Source organism: Mytilus californianus, unplaced genomic scaffold, assembly GCF_021869535.1.
Source record: "Mytilus californianus isolate M0D057914Y unplaced genomic scaffold, xbMytCali1.0.p SCAF_19, whole genome shotgun sequence".
Taxonomy (NCBI): Eukaryota; Metazoa; Mollusca; class Bivalvia; order Mytilida; family Mytilidae; genus Mytilus; species Mytilus californianus.
In genome coordinates, this window is record NW_026262667.1 from 1540903 (window position 1) to 1556850 (window position 15948).

General features: G+C 34.0%; 1 protein-coding gene across 1 annotated transcript; it reads left to right on the plus strand.

The window, feature by feature from the left end:
* The first annotated feature begins 1211 nt into the window (after positions 1–1211).
* On the plus strand, positions 1212–14008 carry LOC127727046 (uncharacterized). The gene is made up of 2 exons (XM_052234455.1): positions 1212–1267; positions 11115–14008. Exon 2 carries the CDS (start codon positions 11160–11162, stop codon positions 13347–13349), a length of 2190 nt encoding a protein of 729 aa, XP_052090415.1. The 5' UTR covers positions 1212–1267; positions 11115–11159; the 3' UTR covers positions 13350–14008.
* Positions 14009–15948: the final 1940 nt, after the last annotated feature.

Consider the following 15948-nt stretch of genomic DNA (forward strand, 5'->3'; position numbering starts at 1 on the left):
CTTTTGAATGGGGACATATGGTTGGAACCCCCCCTTTATCCAGTGCTGGAACCCCCTTTAAAAAATGGCTGGTTCCGCCCCTGATAAGTCAGTTATTTTTTTTCTTCTCAAGCAAGTATTTGCATATTACTATACAGATCCTTGTCTTAAAGGGTAAAATATTCTTCCTTTTCCTCTAATTCACTGCCAAATATTTTCCAGCACAAATTTTTCTTTTTGCAAGGTGAATTTAAGTCCAATTTTGGAATATTATCTTATTCATATATTTAATAGTATTCTTTCCAAGAGAGGTAAGAGTCCCACTTATAAGTTATAAATCAATTCTGTGACCAATATGTATTAGTCCCTAGTGATGGTTGATCAAATTCTCTGGTCCTTTAATACTGCCAACTGATATAAAAGGTGGAATTTACAGTATAGGCAACAGGTAATTGAGGTATTCCACGTATATTTTCACTGAGAAGTTTTTTTCTTCTCTAGTAAATAGAAATTTGTTTTACAAAGAATGTATTTTTCTTTTTCTTGAAGTAAAACTTATATTAAAATTCTAAATTGTCTTTATAACTATTACAAGTAAAACATCTTTGCTTTTGGTCATCTGACAGTGTGGGTTTTTTCCCAAATTATCGCCCCTGTTATTAGGTGTGTTTGATTCATCCTTTTTTTTTTATCTCCCAACGGATAACTGATACTGAGAAGGAACTTCTTACCTTTTCGGAGCACCTGAGTTTTCGGTTTCGATCAATCTTGTTTCGTGTCCAGGGCCGTAACTACCATTGGGGCAGACGAGGAATGGCCTCGTCTGATTTTCTGGCAAAAAAAATATTAAGAGAAAAAAAGAAAATGAAGAAAGCTAGACATGCCTGGGTAGAAAACATCCTCGCATTTTTCGCATATAAAAAAAAAAGTAATGCATACTTCGAATAGTAATTGATGTTGACGTGCAGCTTCTATACCTTTGTTCTTAGTTCAACGCTTTTACATCTCAAATGAAATTACAATAAGAATAAAGTCACGGTTGAGAAGTAAAACGGGGAATGTGTCAGAGACAAAAACCCGACGAAAGAGCAGAAAACAGCCCAAGGCCACCAATGGGTCTTCAACACATTTAATACTTTAATATAATTTTTCGGAATATATGGACGCTAAAAAGTTCAATATTTGTAACGCTTGATAAGATATCAGTGTATATTTAGAATAATTGTGTGACTCAAGATTCATTTAAACTTCCTTTTTAATTTACTTTTATTTCATCTGGTAGTGCGAGGTAGGCAACTTATAAATACTTACAAAAAAGATTGTTTGGTATAAAACCATGTAATACTGTTAAATATAAAACAAGAATAAAATACCATTATTAATTTATAAACCAGATATAAAAAAGAAGATGTGGTATGATTGCCAATGAGACAACTCTCCACAAGAGACCAAATGACACAGAAATTAACAACTATAGGTCACCGTACGGCCTTCAACAATGAGCAAAGCCCATACCGCACAGTCAGCTATAAAAGGCCCCGAAATGACAATGTAAAACAATTCCAACGAGAAAACTAACGGCCTAATTTATGTACAAAAAATGAACGAATAACAAATATGTAACACATAAACAAACGACAACCACTGAATTACAGGCTCCTGACTTGGGACAGGCACATACATACAGAATGTGGCGGGGCCTAAACATGTTAGCGGGATCCCAACCCTCCCCCTAACCTGGGACAGTGGTGTAACAGTACAACATAAGAACGAACTATAAAAATCAGTTAAAAGAGGCTTAACTCATCAGATGGATAAAAATACAAATACTTCAAATACAAGTGGACGTGGCCGGGTACTTGTACATCCAAACAACAAAAAGACACTAAGTACAGATCTGAGAGTACTCGCAGTTACTGACAGCTAGTTCAAAGCCACTAACAACTAATAAAAAAAAATCATGCATCTAAGACTAAATTATCAATCCGTACACATCCAACATCCAATGGATTTAGTGTAAAGACGTCATAAACAGTCAGAGAAAAACATGACCTTGTGCAATGCCAAGATACAGGTATCGACAGATTGTAGATCCATGAATGTGTATATGTACTAGTATATAACAATAATATTTAGTTTGCTTTTAATTTACTGATAACAAAATCAATATTAGTACCAATAAAAACAATATTTAATGATCTAATTACAGTGTTGAATTGGTAACCTTTTAGAATAAGTTTATTTAAAGGATCGATAAGTTTACCAGGATCATTTCTAAATTTCCGGGGACGGTAAACAATATTGCCGTAAAAATGAGGATGTGCAATCCCGTTTGAAATAAGTTTTCTACAGGTACAACCAAACTTCAAAACCAAATCTTTATATCTGTGGAAGAATTTAGTAAAGGTTTTAAGTAATTTGTGGTAACGAAATCCCTGACTTAATAATTTACCAGTAATACATAGATTACGTTCGTTGAAATCAAAAACGTCACAACAGACACGGGCATAGCGAACGAGTTGTGAAATATAAACACCGTAAGATGGTGCCAAAGGAACATCACCATCCAAAAAGGGAAAATTAACAATAGGGAAAGAAAAGTCGTCCCTTTTGTCGTAAATTTTAGTGTGGAGTTTCCCGTGTAAAACCGAAATATCTAAATCTAGGAAAGGACAGTTGTTACCGTTTAATTTTGATTTATTTAAAGTAAGTTCCTTTGGGTTAATTTCGGCAGTATGTTGAGAAAATTCTTGATTATTTAACGAAAAAATATCATCAAGATAACGGTAAGTGTTGTTGAATTTATCAATTAAATGCAATTTAGACGGGTCATTACTGAGTTTGGTCATAAACTGTGATTCATAACAGTACAAAAACAAGTCTGCTATTAAAGGGGCGCAATTAGTGCCCATAGGAATACCTACAACCTGTCGATAAACTTTGCTGCCGAAACGTACATAAATATTATCAAGGAGAAAATTAACAGCTTCGATCATCTCATCACACCTCCAGTAAGTATATCTAGCAAATTTACCTTTCTCATCAGAGAAGAAGGCTTTAAATGAGTTGCAGCAAATATATTTGCATTCAGATTTACCAAACGACCATTTAATTAAATAGTCAAATTTTTGTTTGATAAGATTGTGTGGAAGTGTAGTGTAAAGAGTAGAAAAGTAAAAACTGTCAACAGAATCAAAAGGACCGTCAAAAGCACGTAATTTATCTAAAACATCCAAAGAATTTTTTACACTCCAACAATAGTTAATTCCACTATTTTTTTATATTTTATTACAATAGTTTATGATAAGCTCTTTGATAGTAGTTAAGGAACTTGTTAAAGGCACCGAAAGATTAGTTGTAGAACACTTACTAGAGATGAAACGATATTTTACTGGTTTTTTGTGTAGTTTAGGTAACCAATACATAGTAGGGACCTTCAAATGTTCAGAAGAAGCCTTAAGCTGTGATGTGGTTATGATATGTTTGTTAACTATATGACTCTCTGTGGGGCTCATGGACTTGAATGTAGATGAATTTAAAATTTTATTCTAAAGAACGTCCATGTAGTATTTACGGCATATCACCACCACATTGTTGGCTGCTTTGTCGGCCGGTACAAACACAAACCGCTTTGAAAGTTTTTGAAGTTTATTTCTGATTCTGGAAATAGGCGTATTATGTACTCTATTATTTACTTCTAAATTATTTTCAAAATGTGATATTCTATTATCTACCACATGCATACATTTATTTAGATAAGAATCAAGAGATTTTTTATCAGATTTTTCCCGTTTACACCATTTTTTACAAAACGAGGAAAGAGCATCTTTGGTGACCTGACGACACTGTTTCCAATCTATTTTAGATGGAGGACGATATTTTGGTCCTTTTTTCAAAAAGTTTTTTAACCTCTCTGTCCTGGACGATATTGAGGTCCCCCGTAATAACATGGCCATAGGGAACATATCTAAACTTCGACGATTCACAGTTTCAAGTTAAAGGAGTATTATTTTCTACATTGACGTCTGATGTTACCGGCGTATAATTAAAAATTAAACTTCTGCTGTTTTTTTTTTGTATGTGTATGAAATAATAGGTGGTTCTGTGTCAAAATAGGGAGGTATGAAGTTTTGAACGGTAGAGTCATTAAATATACTAGATAAGTTGAAAAAATCAATACCTCTGCTAATATATTACACATTTAAGTCTTGGAGAACATAATCTATTGATATTTGAAATTGGGCTTTGAACTAGCTTCCAGTAACTGTGAGAACTCTTCAAACGGTACTGTGTGTCTTTTTTTCATTTTTGTTGTTTTTCACAGTAGTTGGTACACATAAGTACCTATCTGATGTTTATTCTTATTTTTAAAGTTTGTTCTAGTGTTGAGTTATCATTTAATATGTGTCCCAAAACTCTCCTTTGCCTTTTCTTAAATGTGCCCAAAAACTCTCGTGGATGTACTCGCTTGAAAATATGATGTGATGAAGGAAGAAAATAAAACAAAATTGATAAAAACGTTCTTACTGTTCAAAAATTATAATAAATCTTTTCTGGATTTACCTTCGTCAGGAACGCCCAAATCCAAAGTTTAATTAGTTGTTATTGGCTTTGAACTAGATTTCAGTAAGTGCGAGTACTCTCAGTAAATGCGAGTACTCACAGTACTTTGTATAATTAAGTGTGTTTGTGCTTTGTATCGATCTGATGAGTCAAATCCTTTTCTGATTTTTTTTTTATAGTTTGTTCTAATGTTGTGCTGTTACACCACTATCCAAGATTAAGGAAAGAGTTGGGCATATTTAAAATATATTTAGTAGATATAAGAAGATGTGGTATGAGTGCCAATGAGACAACTCTCCATCCAAGTCAAAATTTATCAAAGTAAACCATTATAGGTCAAAGTACGGTTTTCAACACGGAGCCTTGGCTCACACCGAACAGCAAGCTATAAAGGGCCCCAAAAATGACTAGTGTAAAACCATTCAAACGGGAAAACCAACGGTCTAATCTATATAAAAAACGAGAAACGAGAAACACTTATGAACCACATCAACAAACGACAACTACTGAACATCAGATTCCTGACTTAGGACAGGTGCAAACAACTGCAGCGGGTTTAAACGTTTTAATGGTACCAAACCTTCACCCTTATCTGAAACAATAGTGTAACATCACAACATAGAAAGACACACTATAAAATATTAATTGGCTTAACTCAATCAAAAGACTGTCTGTAATACCGTGGTAGTAGTTTGTTGCTGTGTGTCATATGTACACGGATACAATCGTTTTATTTTGGGAATGGACAAATAACACATTATGAAACAACCAGCTTTATTCAAACAACAAATTTCTATGAAACTGACATAATGAAGATGCTTTTGTTTTTTCCTGTCTTTAACCTGTTTGTATTGCACCAGTAGTCTAGTTGATGACTTGTTGAAAAAATAAGTCCATGGAATTGACACTAGCTGTGCTTACACGTCACTTTAGCTTACATAGATCTATGTTTTCTGAATTTCACATATCTTCACTCTGTTGTATGGGCTAATTTTTGCAAACTCTATCTGGTGGCAAACTTTTCTCTTCTTTAAAAAATTATTAAATCAACTTTCTACTTCTAAATTTTCTACGCTTGATTACGCCAAAATTGCTTAGCGTATGCCCAATCCTTTACGTTGCATTTTAATAATTCTTTCCATGCCTGTAGAATATTCGATCTGTCAAATGCTACTTGCTTCATTAAATACTGAACTTCCCAGTCTGGCCTAGTTCCAGTTTCCACCTTCATTTTTGCATAGTCTAAGATCTTCCTTAAGTTTTTGTTTTAAAAGTTTTCTTTGAATGTCAACTCGAGTCATCTGCAGATATATAGGGACTATATATTATTAACAAAAATGTTGAATAGGATGAGAGAAATTTCTGATTTTATCCGTTTTCTCTCGAAATATTACTTTGCGTAAATTAATGTGTTCTCCCAAAATTTGTTTGTACATTTCTTGGTCAAAGGTTTTATCTTTTTGTGATGACCTCATAAGAATGTGTTGTCTACATTTTCTGATTTCCTGAAATAAAATATCTCTATTTCCATTAAGAAGTAGTAGCACTGAACTTAATGTCATCGTTTTGGTTAGTTTTTTTTAAGTTTTACCATTTTGCGTACGATGAGTTTGCTTCTCAGATATTATCTGGTCGATTTTCTGCCATTTTATTTGAGCTTCATCTTAAAAAATGTTAGTTTCTGCTTCAACTGTCAATAGATCTTGGAAATTTCCTTAAGCTGTTTAGTGTTCAATCTTCATTATGCATTTGTTAAGCTTATGAATAAAGCTTACGGCTTTTAAAACCCGTCTATAAGAAATAATCCACAAAGCTTCCCTCCAAAAAAATGGTACCATACGCTACAAATTTATTGCTGTGGGATATAATTTGGCATATTTTGTTAAAAATGAGCCCGAAAATAAAACCTGCTACAACGAGTCACAAGTGATCAGTATGCGATAGTTTCTCATTTACAACATTTTTGTTGAATTTGAAGGTAGCATTTTCCAGCAGGTTGTCGTCATTTCTGTGGGAACTAACTGTGTACCTCTTCTCTGAACTACCCTTTCTCATTTTCATATGAGTCAGAGTTCCTTAAGATAATTGTAAAATACAAGATGATCTAAGAATCTAGATCGCTTAATTTCACGTACAGGCATATTAATGATGTTCTTTCAATTAACAATCCAAACTTTTCTAATTGGGTCCTATTAATATATCCTCCCGAACTAGAGACCAAAGAAACCACAGATACAGGTTCCTCTGCCTCATTTCTAGACATATACCTCGAATTGGACACAGCGGTCATCTCAGTACCGGAATTTATGACAAACGAGACGATTTCAATTTTGAAATTATAAATTTTCCTCACCTCAGCAGCAATTTACCATCTTCATCCACGAATGGAGTATACATTTCTCAACTCGTACGATTTTCAGGACCATGCAGATGCTACTCAGACTTTGTAAAACGTCATCGGTGAATCGGCAAAAAATTAAATAGTCAGGGTATTGTCATAGAACGTCTTGTCTTTTTTTCTCAAAAAGTTCATAGGAAAGTACCAAGATCTTATAGATAAATATTCAGTGTCTACTTTACAAACAATACAAGATGTTCTGGAGTTGTAGACTGTAGGTGCTGAAGTTCTTTGCACGTTAAAGGTCCTTCTCAACAATCTCTTTTTGAGTGGTCCATAAGTGACCGGTTGTTTGGCAAAATTATTTCATACTGGTTTTGGCTTTGATATATTTTTCTGTGGTTTATAAATTAGTAATTTGGTTTTCATGGTCTAACTTTTGTCTTAAATCTGTTAGTATTCATACTTTGATGAGTTGAGCCTTTTTTCAATTAATGTTTAATAGTGTGTCCTTTTATGTCGTATTTATACACCGCTGTCTCAGGTTAGGGTGAATGTTGGCGCCAGATAAAACGTTCAAACCCGCTGCATTTGTTTGCACCTGTCCTAAGTCAGGAACCCGATGTTCAGTGGTTGTCGTTTGTTGATGTGGTTCATAAGTGTTTCTCGTTTCTCGTTTTTATATAGATTAGACCGTTGGTTTTCCTGTTTGAATGGTTTTACACTAGTCATTTTTGGGGCCCTTTATAGCTTGCTTGTTAGGTGTGAGCCAAGGCTCCGTGTTGAAGGCCGTTCTTTGATGGTTTACTTTTACAAATTATGACTTGGATGGAGAGTTGTCTCAATGGCACTCATACCACATCTTCTTATATCTAGTAACAGTTGAGAAAAACATGACCTTGTGCAATGCCAAAATAAAGGTATCGACAGACTGTAGTACCGTTAAAGTGCATATGTGTATAACAAAACTATTTAGTATGATTTTAATTTACTGATGATAAAATCAATATTTATACCAATAAAAACAATATTCAAAGATCTAATTACAATGTTGAATTGGTAACCTTTGAGAATAAGTTTATTTCAAGGATTGATAAGTTTATCCGGATCGTATATAAATTTCCGGCATCGGTAAACAACATCACCGTAAAATTTAGGATGTGCTACTCCGTCTGAGATAAGTTTTTTTACAGGTACAGCCAAACTTGCGAACCAAATCTTTGTATCTATGGAAGAATTTAGTAAAGGTTTTAAGTAATTTGTGGTAACGAAATCCCTGGCTTAATGATTTACCAGTAATACATAGATTATGCTCATTGGAATCCAAAACGTCACTACAGACACGGGAATAACGAACAAGTTGTGATAGATAAACACCGTAAGATAGTGCAAGAGGATCATCACCGTCCAAAAAAGAAACAATAACAATAGGGAAAGAAAAATCATCCCTTTTGTCGTAAATTTTTGTGTCGAGTTTTTGGTGTAAAACTGAAATATCTAAATATAGGAAAGGACACATATTGCTGTTAATATTTGATTTATTTAAAGTAAGTTACTATGGCTAAATTTCGGCAGCATATTTAGAGAATTCTTGATTATTTAACGAAAAAATATCATCAAGATAACGGCAAGTATAATTGTTGAATTCATCAATTAGATGGAACTTAGACGGTTCTTTACTGAGTTTTGCCATAAACTGTGATTCATAACAGTACAGAAACAAGTCTGCTATAAAAGGGCACAATTGGTGCCCATGGGAATACCGATAAACTTTATTGCCGAAACGTACATAAATGTTGTCAAGGAGAACATTTATGGCTGTAATCATCTCATCACACCTCCAGTAAGTATATCTAGCATACTAAACGTTCTAGTTTGAGAAAAAGGCTTTATATGAGTTGCAGCAAATAAATTTGCAATTAGATTTATCGAACGGACATTTAATTAAATAGAAAACTACTGTTTGATAAGATTGTGAGGAAGTGTAGTGTAAAGTGTGGAAAAGTCAAAACTGTCAACCGACTCAAAAAACCATCAAAAGCACTTAATTTGTCTAAAACATCCAAAGATTTTTTTGCACTCCAAAATTGGTTTTATTCCACTATGAAGAACAATTGGTGGCCTTGGGCTGTTTTCTGCTCTTTGTTCGGGTTGTTGTCTCTTTGACACATTCCCCGTTTATATTCTCAATTTTACAATAATTTTTTTGTTGGCGTCTATGTCAGATTCATTTGTATGTTTGTTTGAATTTTCAATTCAGTTGTGTTGTATGTATGGCTGCTGGATCCCAATTATTGTCACATTAACCAATTATGTCTGTTTGGGTTGTTCACCCAATTTTGTCACTATAAGGAGCTATGAACAATTTTCATACAAGTGGGAGGTTTGGCTAGCTATAAAACCAGGTTAAACCCACCATTTTCTTCGGAACATATCTACTTCAGGATTATTACAATTGTTTTCCATTCGTTTCCTTGGTTAATATAGTTTAAAATTTTATTTTGTCAGTTTTTATGGACTTCCCCTTTTTTAATTTACCTTGGAATTCGGTACTTTTGTTAATGCATTTTTATGTTTCATTTCGTTGGCAACGCCATTTCAACATGGGTATTGATTCGTGGGTCATTAACAACCATAAGTCTTAGCACAGGCACTTGTCTCTGAAAAATTACCTATATACTTTAATATAAAACATTATATGTATATAGGTAATTTTTTTCAGTGACAAGTGCCTGTGTTCTTTGGTGCATATTTTGTTCCTCAACTTCTGAAAGCATTTTCATTATAATTTTCAATTTTCAGTGTTGTTTGTCTTCTTGTTGCCTTACCATATTTTACACTTATCAAAATGCAGTTTGGCATTGTTTTCTTCAGTTTCTCCATTTCTCCCTGTCGCCTTTTCTTATATACTTATATTCCTAAATATTATATTTTTTTTCTCTTGTCATTTTTTCCAAGTTCAGCGTCCTAACTTCTAAGAGTAACACGACGGGTGTCACATGTGGAGCAGGATCTGCTAACCCTTCAGGACATCTGATTTTAACCCCAGATTTTGATGGGGTTCGTGTGGCTCGGTCTATAGTTTTCGATGCTATGTTTTGTATACTATTGTTTGTCTTTTGTTCGTTTTTCTTTTTTTGCCATTGCGTTGTCAGTCTTTCGTCGATATATGAGTTTGAATATCCCTTTGGTATCTTCCGCCTCTCTTTAGCTATATGTGACAGAGTTATACATATCAAACTGTAATTTGACATATATTGTTCTTGTATTTCTCCATGTTTGTTTTTCTGTATTGTTGTCATTTCAAATTCTCTAACTATTAATGGGATATTGTCCATTTTATTCTTTTCTATGATGTTACATAGTTTTCTCATTAACTCGAGTTTCTCTGGTGGTACACATGGGACATACTTTGACAGTCTTTAATTTACTGTGCTTGTTGTAGTTATGGCTACTTTATCATTTTCTCAACTCTTAGGTCTATTATAATCTTTCCTGATAATACAGAAGGCATAACTATCAATGTTTTAGTTGGTGTATTTATTATTTAATTGAGTATCTGTTATTTATTTCTGAACAAGAGCATACCAATTCCTACGGCATTAACGCTTTGTTAATATAATGTTATTGTCATTTGTAAAATGTTCTCAGTCAGATGCAATACGAACCAATTTGGCCGATTAGTTCGCTTAATGAAAATCGGGTCTAGGAGAGAGTGAGAAAAGATATCAAATTGGTGCTCTAAATAATAGTGTACACGATGTAGAGCAGGAGCCCAGTATTTAGTTTCTGAGCAGGAGCCCAGTATTTAGTTTCTATGTACTGTTTTGTGGACTTGTTTGTCTTTCGTTGTTTTTTTTTTTTTTTGTATTTTGCCATGGTATTGTCGGGTTTTCATAGGATTGCTTTTGTTATTGTCCCTTTGGTTTTACTTTTATTAAAAAAAAAAAAACTCAACGACTTAGGGGTATAAAACACCGACCGGGAATATGAGCCCATACCCACATCCGAAGATCCTGAATGACATATGACATTTGACATTATAGTTATTGCATCACAATGCCATGTTTACTGTTGAAGAGATATCCATTATCTGACGTTAAGATGGTTTGTTAATACTTGTCCAATTATTCTTATAAGCTCTAAGAGACATACAATGAATTTTAGGTTGGGAATCCGTCTGATACAGGGGCAGAATCATTATCACGCTTTAATCTATTCAATATTGTTTTAGATCAATTTTACCAAGAAAATTGGCAGTAAAACAACTACATCCGCCATGACAACAACACCAGAAGACATTTTCAAACTAAAGATACTTGATTGCTTATTGGAACTATCATTGTTCACAGAAGGAATGGTACCAAAGGTAAATTCATTGAATTTTGAAACTACAAAATCAAGAATACGTGAAATTTTGCCATGGATAACCGATATTGATTTTATTAGAGCTGGAAGTGTTGCTGATCAGTTGTTTTTGACAAAATTTCAAGATAAAGGATTTCATTATAATACTGACTTGGATTTTATATTTGTACCGCAACATGTTTATGTAGCATGGCCACAAGAGAAATCAGTCCCACCCGAAGCTGTAGCCATTGTTAGAGAAACTAGAGATCCAATGTATGTAAAGTTACTGGTGAACAAAAATAGTGAAAATATTCTTCCAAAAGCCATTTTGAAGATTGATGAGAATAGTAGGGAAACATTTGTTTCAAGCAACCAGTTTTTGCTCGAGTTTCAAAAACGTATCAACCACGAACAAATAGCGGTTGAAATATCTGGCCCATCGCAGCAGATCCAAAACCGCAACATAATTCAACCAGATGCAGACAACATTTCTTCAGTGGATCTTGTGTTTGCACTTAAATTATCCCAATGGCCACAAAACGCTGAGGAATGGAAAAGTCGGATACGACCCAATGCCTGGCCAGAGCCAATACTAGTTAAAGAAATTTCTGGGCTGGACATTCACTTGGTTGCGAAAGGAAACATTGAAGGAGACAGCCCTGATTTAGAATGGAGATTGTCCTTCAATTTAGCAGAACGAAGGCTTGCCGAAATCTTATCACAGAAAGAAAAACAGTGTTTACTAGTTACAAAAACACTGCTGAAAGAAATAGACGTGGAAGATGGTCTGTCATCGTATCACTTAAAATCTGTTTTGTGGTGGATGCTAGAACGAGGACCATTTAGTCGTGATGATTGGTCTCAACAGAGCCTGGCAACATGTTTTTTGGCATATTTAAAAGAAGTACGCTTGGCTATAGAGACAAGAACTGTCAAAAACTATTTTGTTCCCAAACATAATATGATTCAACATTTAGATGATCTACCTCTACAAAACACCCTTGAGAAGATCTCCAAAATTCAAGACGATCCCATATCCTCCATTTTATCTTCAGTCAAACTTATGGAAAATCCTAGGTTTTTCTTTTCATTGAGTCCACTCGATGGCTATGAATTTGATGACCTTAAAACCATGATTAGACATGGCTATGACACGGTGACTGATAAAAAGTTAACAGATTTTTTCGTGTATCATTTTTACAATGCTGGGTTGCCATTAGTATCAAATCCAAACCAGAGAAATAAAGTAGTAACTTTACTAAAAAAGATTGCACAATTAAAATGTGTGAAGGAAACTCAGGAATCCTTTGCAGTCAAACACCTCGTGAAATATTGTTTTAAATGTATCCATTCAGGAGATTATTCCAACGCATGTGAAGCCATTGCTGTTTTGAACGAAATACAGGAAATTCATGAAATAAAACAAACGTTAGCTTCATATAAAATGGACAATAAAGATGTTGCAACATTATTTCACAACACTGGTTGCGCCTTTTTAAGATGGTCAAAGCTGTCATTTTGGGAGGAACGCAAGAACACAGATTTGCAGTGTGCCGAATTATTTTTCAAAACTGCAGCTGATCTTAATCACAATGTTGAACACAGTGCCGAGTACGCTCACTTCCTGTACACCCAAGAGAGATTTAATGAATCATTAGAACAAGCAACCCTTGCCGTTGAATTAACACGTGGTAATGATGACTTGTCGTTGCGCCTTAGTTATGACATAACTGACATTGATGTTATAGATACGAGCATCCAACGACACGTTGTAAAACATGAACAAATTACTGCTCCTGCTATTGTGTTTGCCTATTACTTCCTAGTACGGTCACTTTTTCAACTCAAAAGAAAAGAAGAAGCAATTCAAAAGGTATATGAAATGCGAAGCCTAGTTCACAGAGTACCGCCAGATGATAGATATGACAGCCTTTCCATGACAGGGTATGCGTGCTTGCCAATAGATCTCTTTGAAGAAGCAAAGGAACTGTTCACTGAAGCTCGTAACATTAAATCTGCTGTTCTACAGTCGGAGAATATTGAACTTTGCAACAAACTTATCCTAGATCAGAGTTCTGACGTACTGTATACTCGGGAGGTTCAAAGTTCTGATGGCTGACGAATGATGATACTGCTAGAAGTAACTTGTAGTTGTTTCCTTTCACCTAGTGTCAAATATAACATGCAATTTCGGATGAAAACACATTTAACATTTAATCAATTACGTAGGTTCTGTTCGCAAAGGAGTTTGAAGGGATCACTGAAAAAGAGGGTATACTGGGTAGGGTAAGAAAGTTAGCCTTGCGACAACTTGAAGATTTGATGAATCGTAAATGACCTCAAAAAGTTCTTGCAATGGTTCTTTTACAAGCGTGAACGCATGAGAAAGTATTGAACTAGTGTTTCTATTCCTATCATATTAAAAATTTAAATAACAAAATTACCGAACTCGAAGGAAAATTCAAAACGGAAAGTCTTTTATCAAATGGCATAATCAAAAGCTCAAACACATCAAACGAATGGACTTGGTACAGGTATTTCCTTACGTAGAAAATGTTGGCTCAGTTCTAATATTTCTCATTTTGAAGCAATACCAACTCACTCTTTCTTAACTTATTCATCATCAAATCGTAAAATGATTAATTCGCCAGCGTTTGCAATTTTCATTAAATTATTGCTCTAGTGACCAGACTGAATTGTTCTTTTTTTACTGGATAAACAATTCACAATATCCTTATTTTGATTCGCGCAGCTAAATCAGCATAGCACCGAGAAATTTATAAAAAATACAAAGATACCAGTTAAAAAGGGAGTAGTTAGATATAGGTAAATAGAAGTAAAAAGGATATGTCCTGTCTGTTGTTTACGCGTTTTCAAAACAATGTAAAGAAATGTGAGTCCTGAATAACGAACCTTTTTGATAGATATATTGTCCTTTCCAGTTAAAAGTCATAGTGCACGCTGATTTGTTTTAATTAAATTTGCGTGAATACATGGAAATTGATTCTTTTTATGCAGCTAAGAGCTTTAATAATTCTCCATTCTCTATATTCTAGTCTTTAATGATAAAAATATGTTGTATATTGACAAGTCAACTGTTCAGGAAACAAACACCATACGTTAACTAAAAAAGGTGTCTACATTCATTTGACACATATTTATCATCTAAGCCGTAAATATATCAGTGAGGTTCAATTTTTTGTCAAATCCTTGAAAATCATCATGTTTTATCAATTTCATAATTACAGAAAGCGGAACTGTATCCGATCGGCTCTTTATTTTCAATGTCGCAAATAAGCAATTGTGTCAAATGAATGTAGAACAAGGAATTCTGTTATGGTGTATAATTGATTCATGATACAAATTCAATACATAATATCTTGACAAGACATAAAGCAAAGGAACAGCGTATGCAATTATAGCCTATCTTTCTAAAGCGTTCGGTATATAGTGATAGGGGAGTCCGACCGTCAGTCGTTCATTCGTTCGTCCTTCCGTCACACTTTGGTATCTCAACTGCTCCTGTACCGCTTGACAGATTTTTGTAAAACTTTCAAAGAATTTTACTCGCATGATGTCCTTTTGTAGCTCCTATTTCATTTCTTTATCTGAATGATTTATGGAGTTATTTTTGGATGACACGAAGGTATTATCTGCACATTATAGTACATATAAGCGCTTCTCTTCCTCGACCCCTAACCTCAATGTAAGAAACTTTCTCAGAACCGTAACCATAGAATGCTAATGCACACATTCAATTTTTTAACAGAATTATATTTGGGGTTCCCTTACCATGCAAAGCATGGACTTTGTCATTGCTTTATTTTTGGGAGTATACATTGTGTACATGTATCTGCAACTCATCCTACACCTCTTTAGTACTAACATAACAATCTATTTAAACTTTCTCACAATCTCAACCATACATTACTTGTGTGAATCTTCTATTTTTGTATCATAATTATTTTTGGCGTATCCCTTACCAAAGCATGGGCTTTGTCATTGATTTATTTGAGGTACCCACTTTTTATCCTAAACTCCTCCCAAACCCCTAATTACAATTTATTGAAACATTCTCAAAATCTGAACCATATAATGAAATTGTAAATCTACTTTTTTTCTTTTTTTTTAATCAGAATTATTTTTGGGCCTTCTTTTTCCAAAGCACGGACTTTGCCGTTGCTTTATTTTTGAAGTACTGTACTCATTTTGTATACCAAATCCTCCTAAACCTCCGGTAATCAGTTTGAAAGCAAACAACTTTAATGGTTTTAAATTATTACGGATATAGGCGAGTGACATTTTTCAAAAAGACGCCTAGTTGACAACTTTAATGCACCTACCTAACATACGGCTATATTATATATCATTCGAAAGCTTATAACTGGTACTTTCTGTTTTGCCCGGTCATCAATAATTCGTACGGTGCAATTTTTGTCAAATCAAGGTCAAAGGTAAAAATTGAACATTCCTATATTTTGCCAGAATTAAACAAAATGCCATTTTCTAGAACTTTTATGGATTTTTTTTTCTAAAAATTATCTAAACCTTATAAAACAAATTATCATAATTCAAAATCAAATGTAACCTTAAATGTTGATTGCGCTTTATTTACAGAAAGTTGCATTTCTTAAAAAAAACTTCCAAAAATCAAAAAAATGCAATAAAAGCTAATTAGTTTCTGAAGTTTGAATATTTGTATGTCAAAAATAGAATAT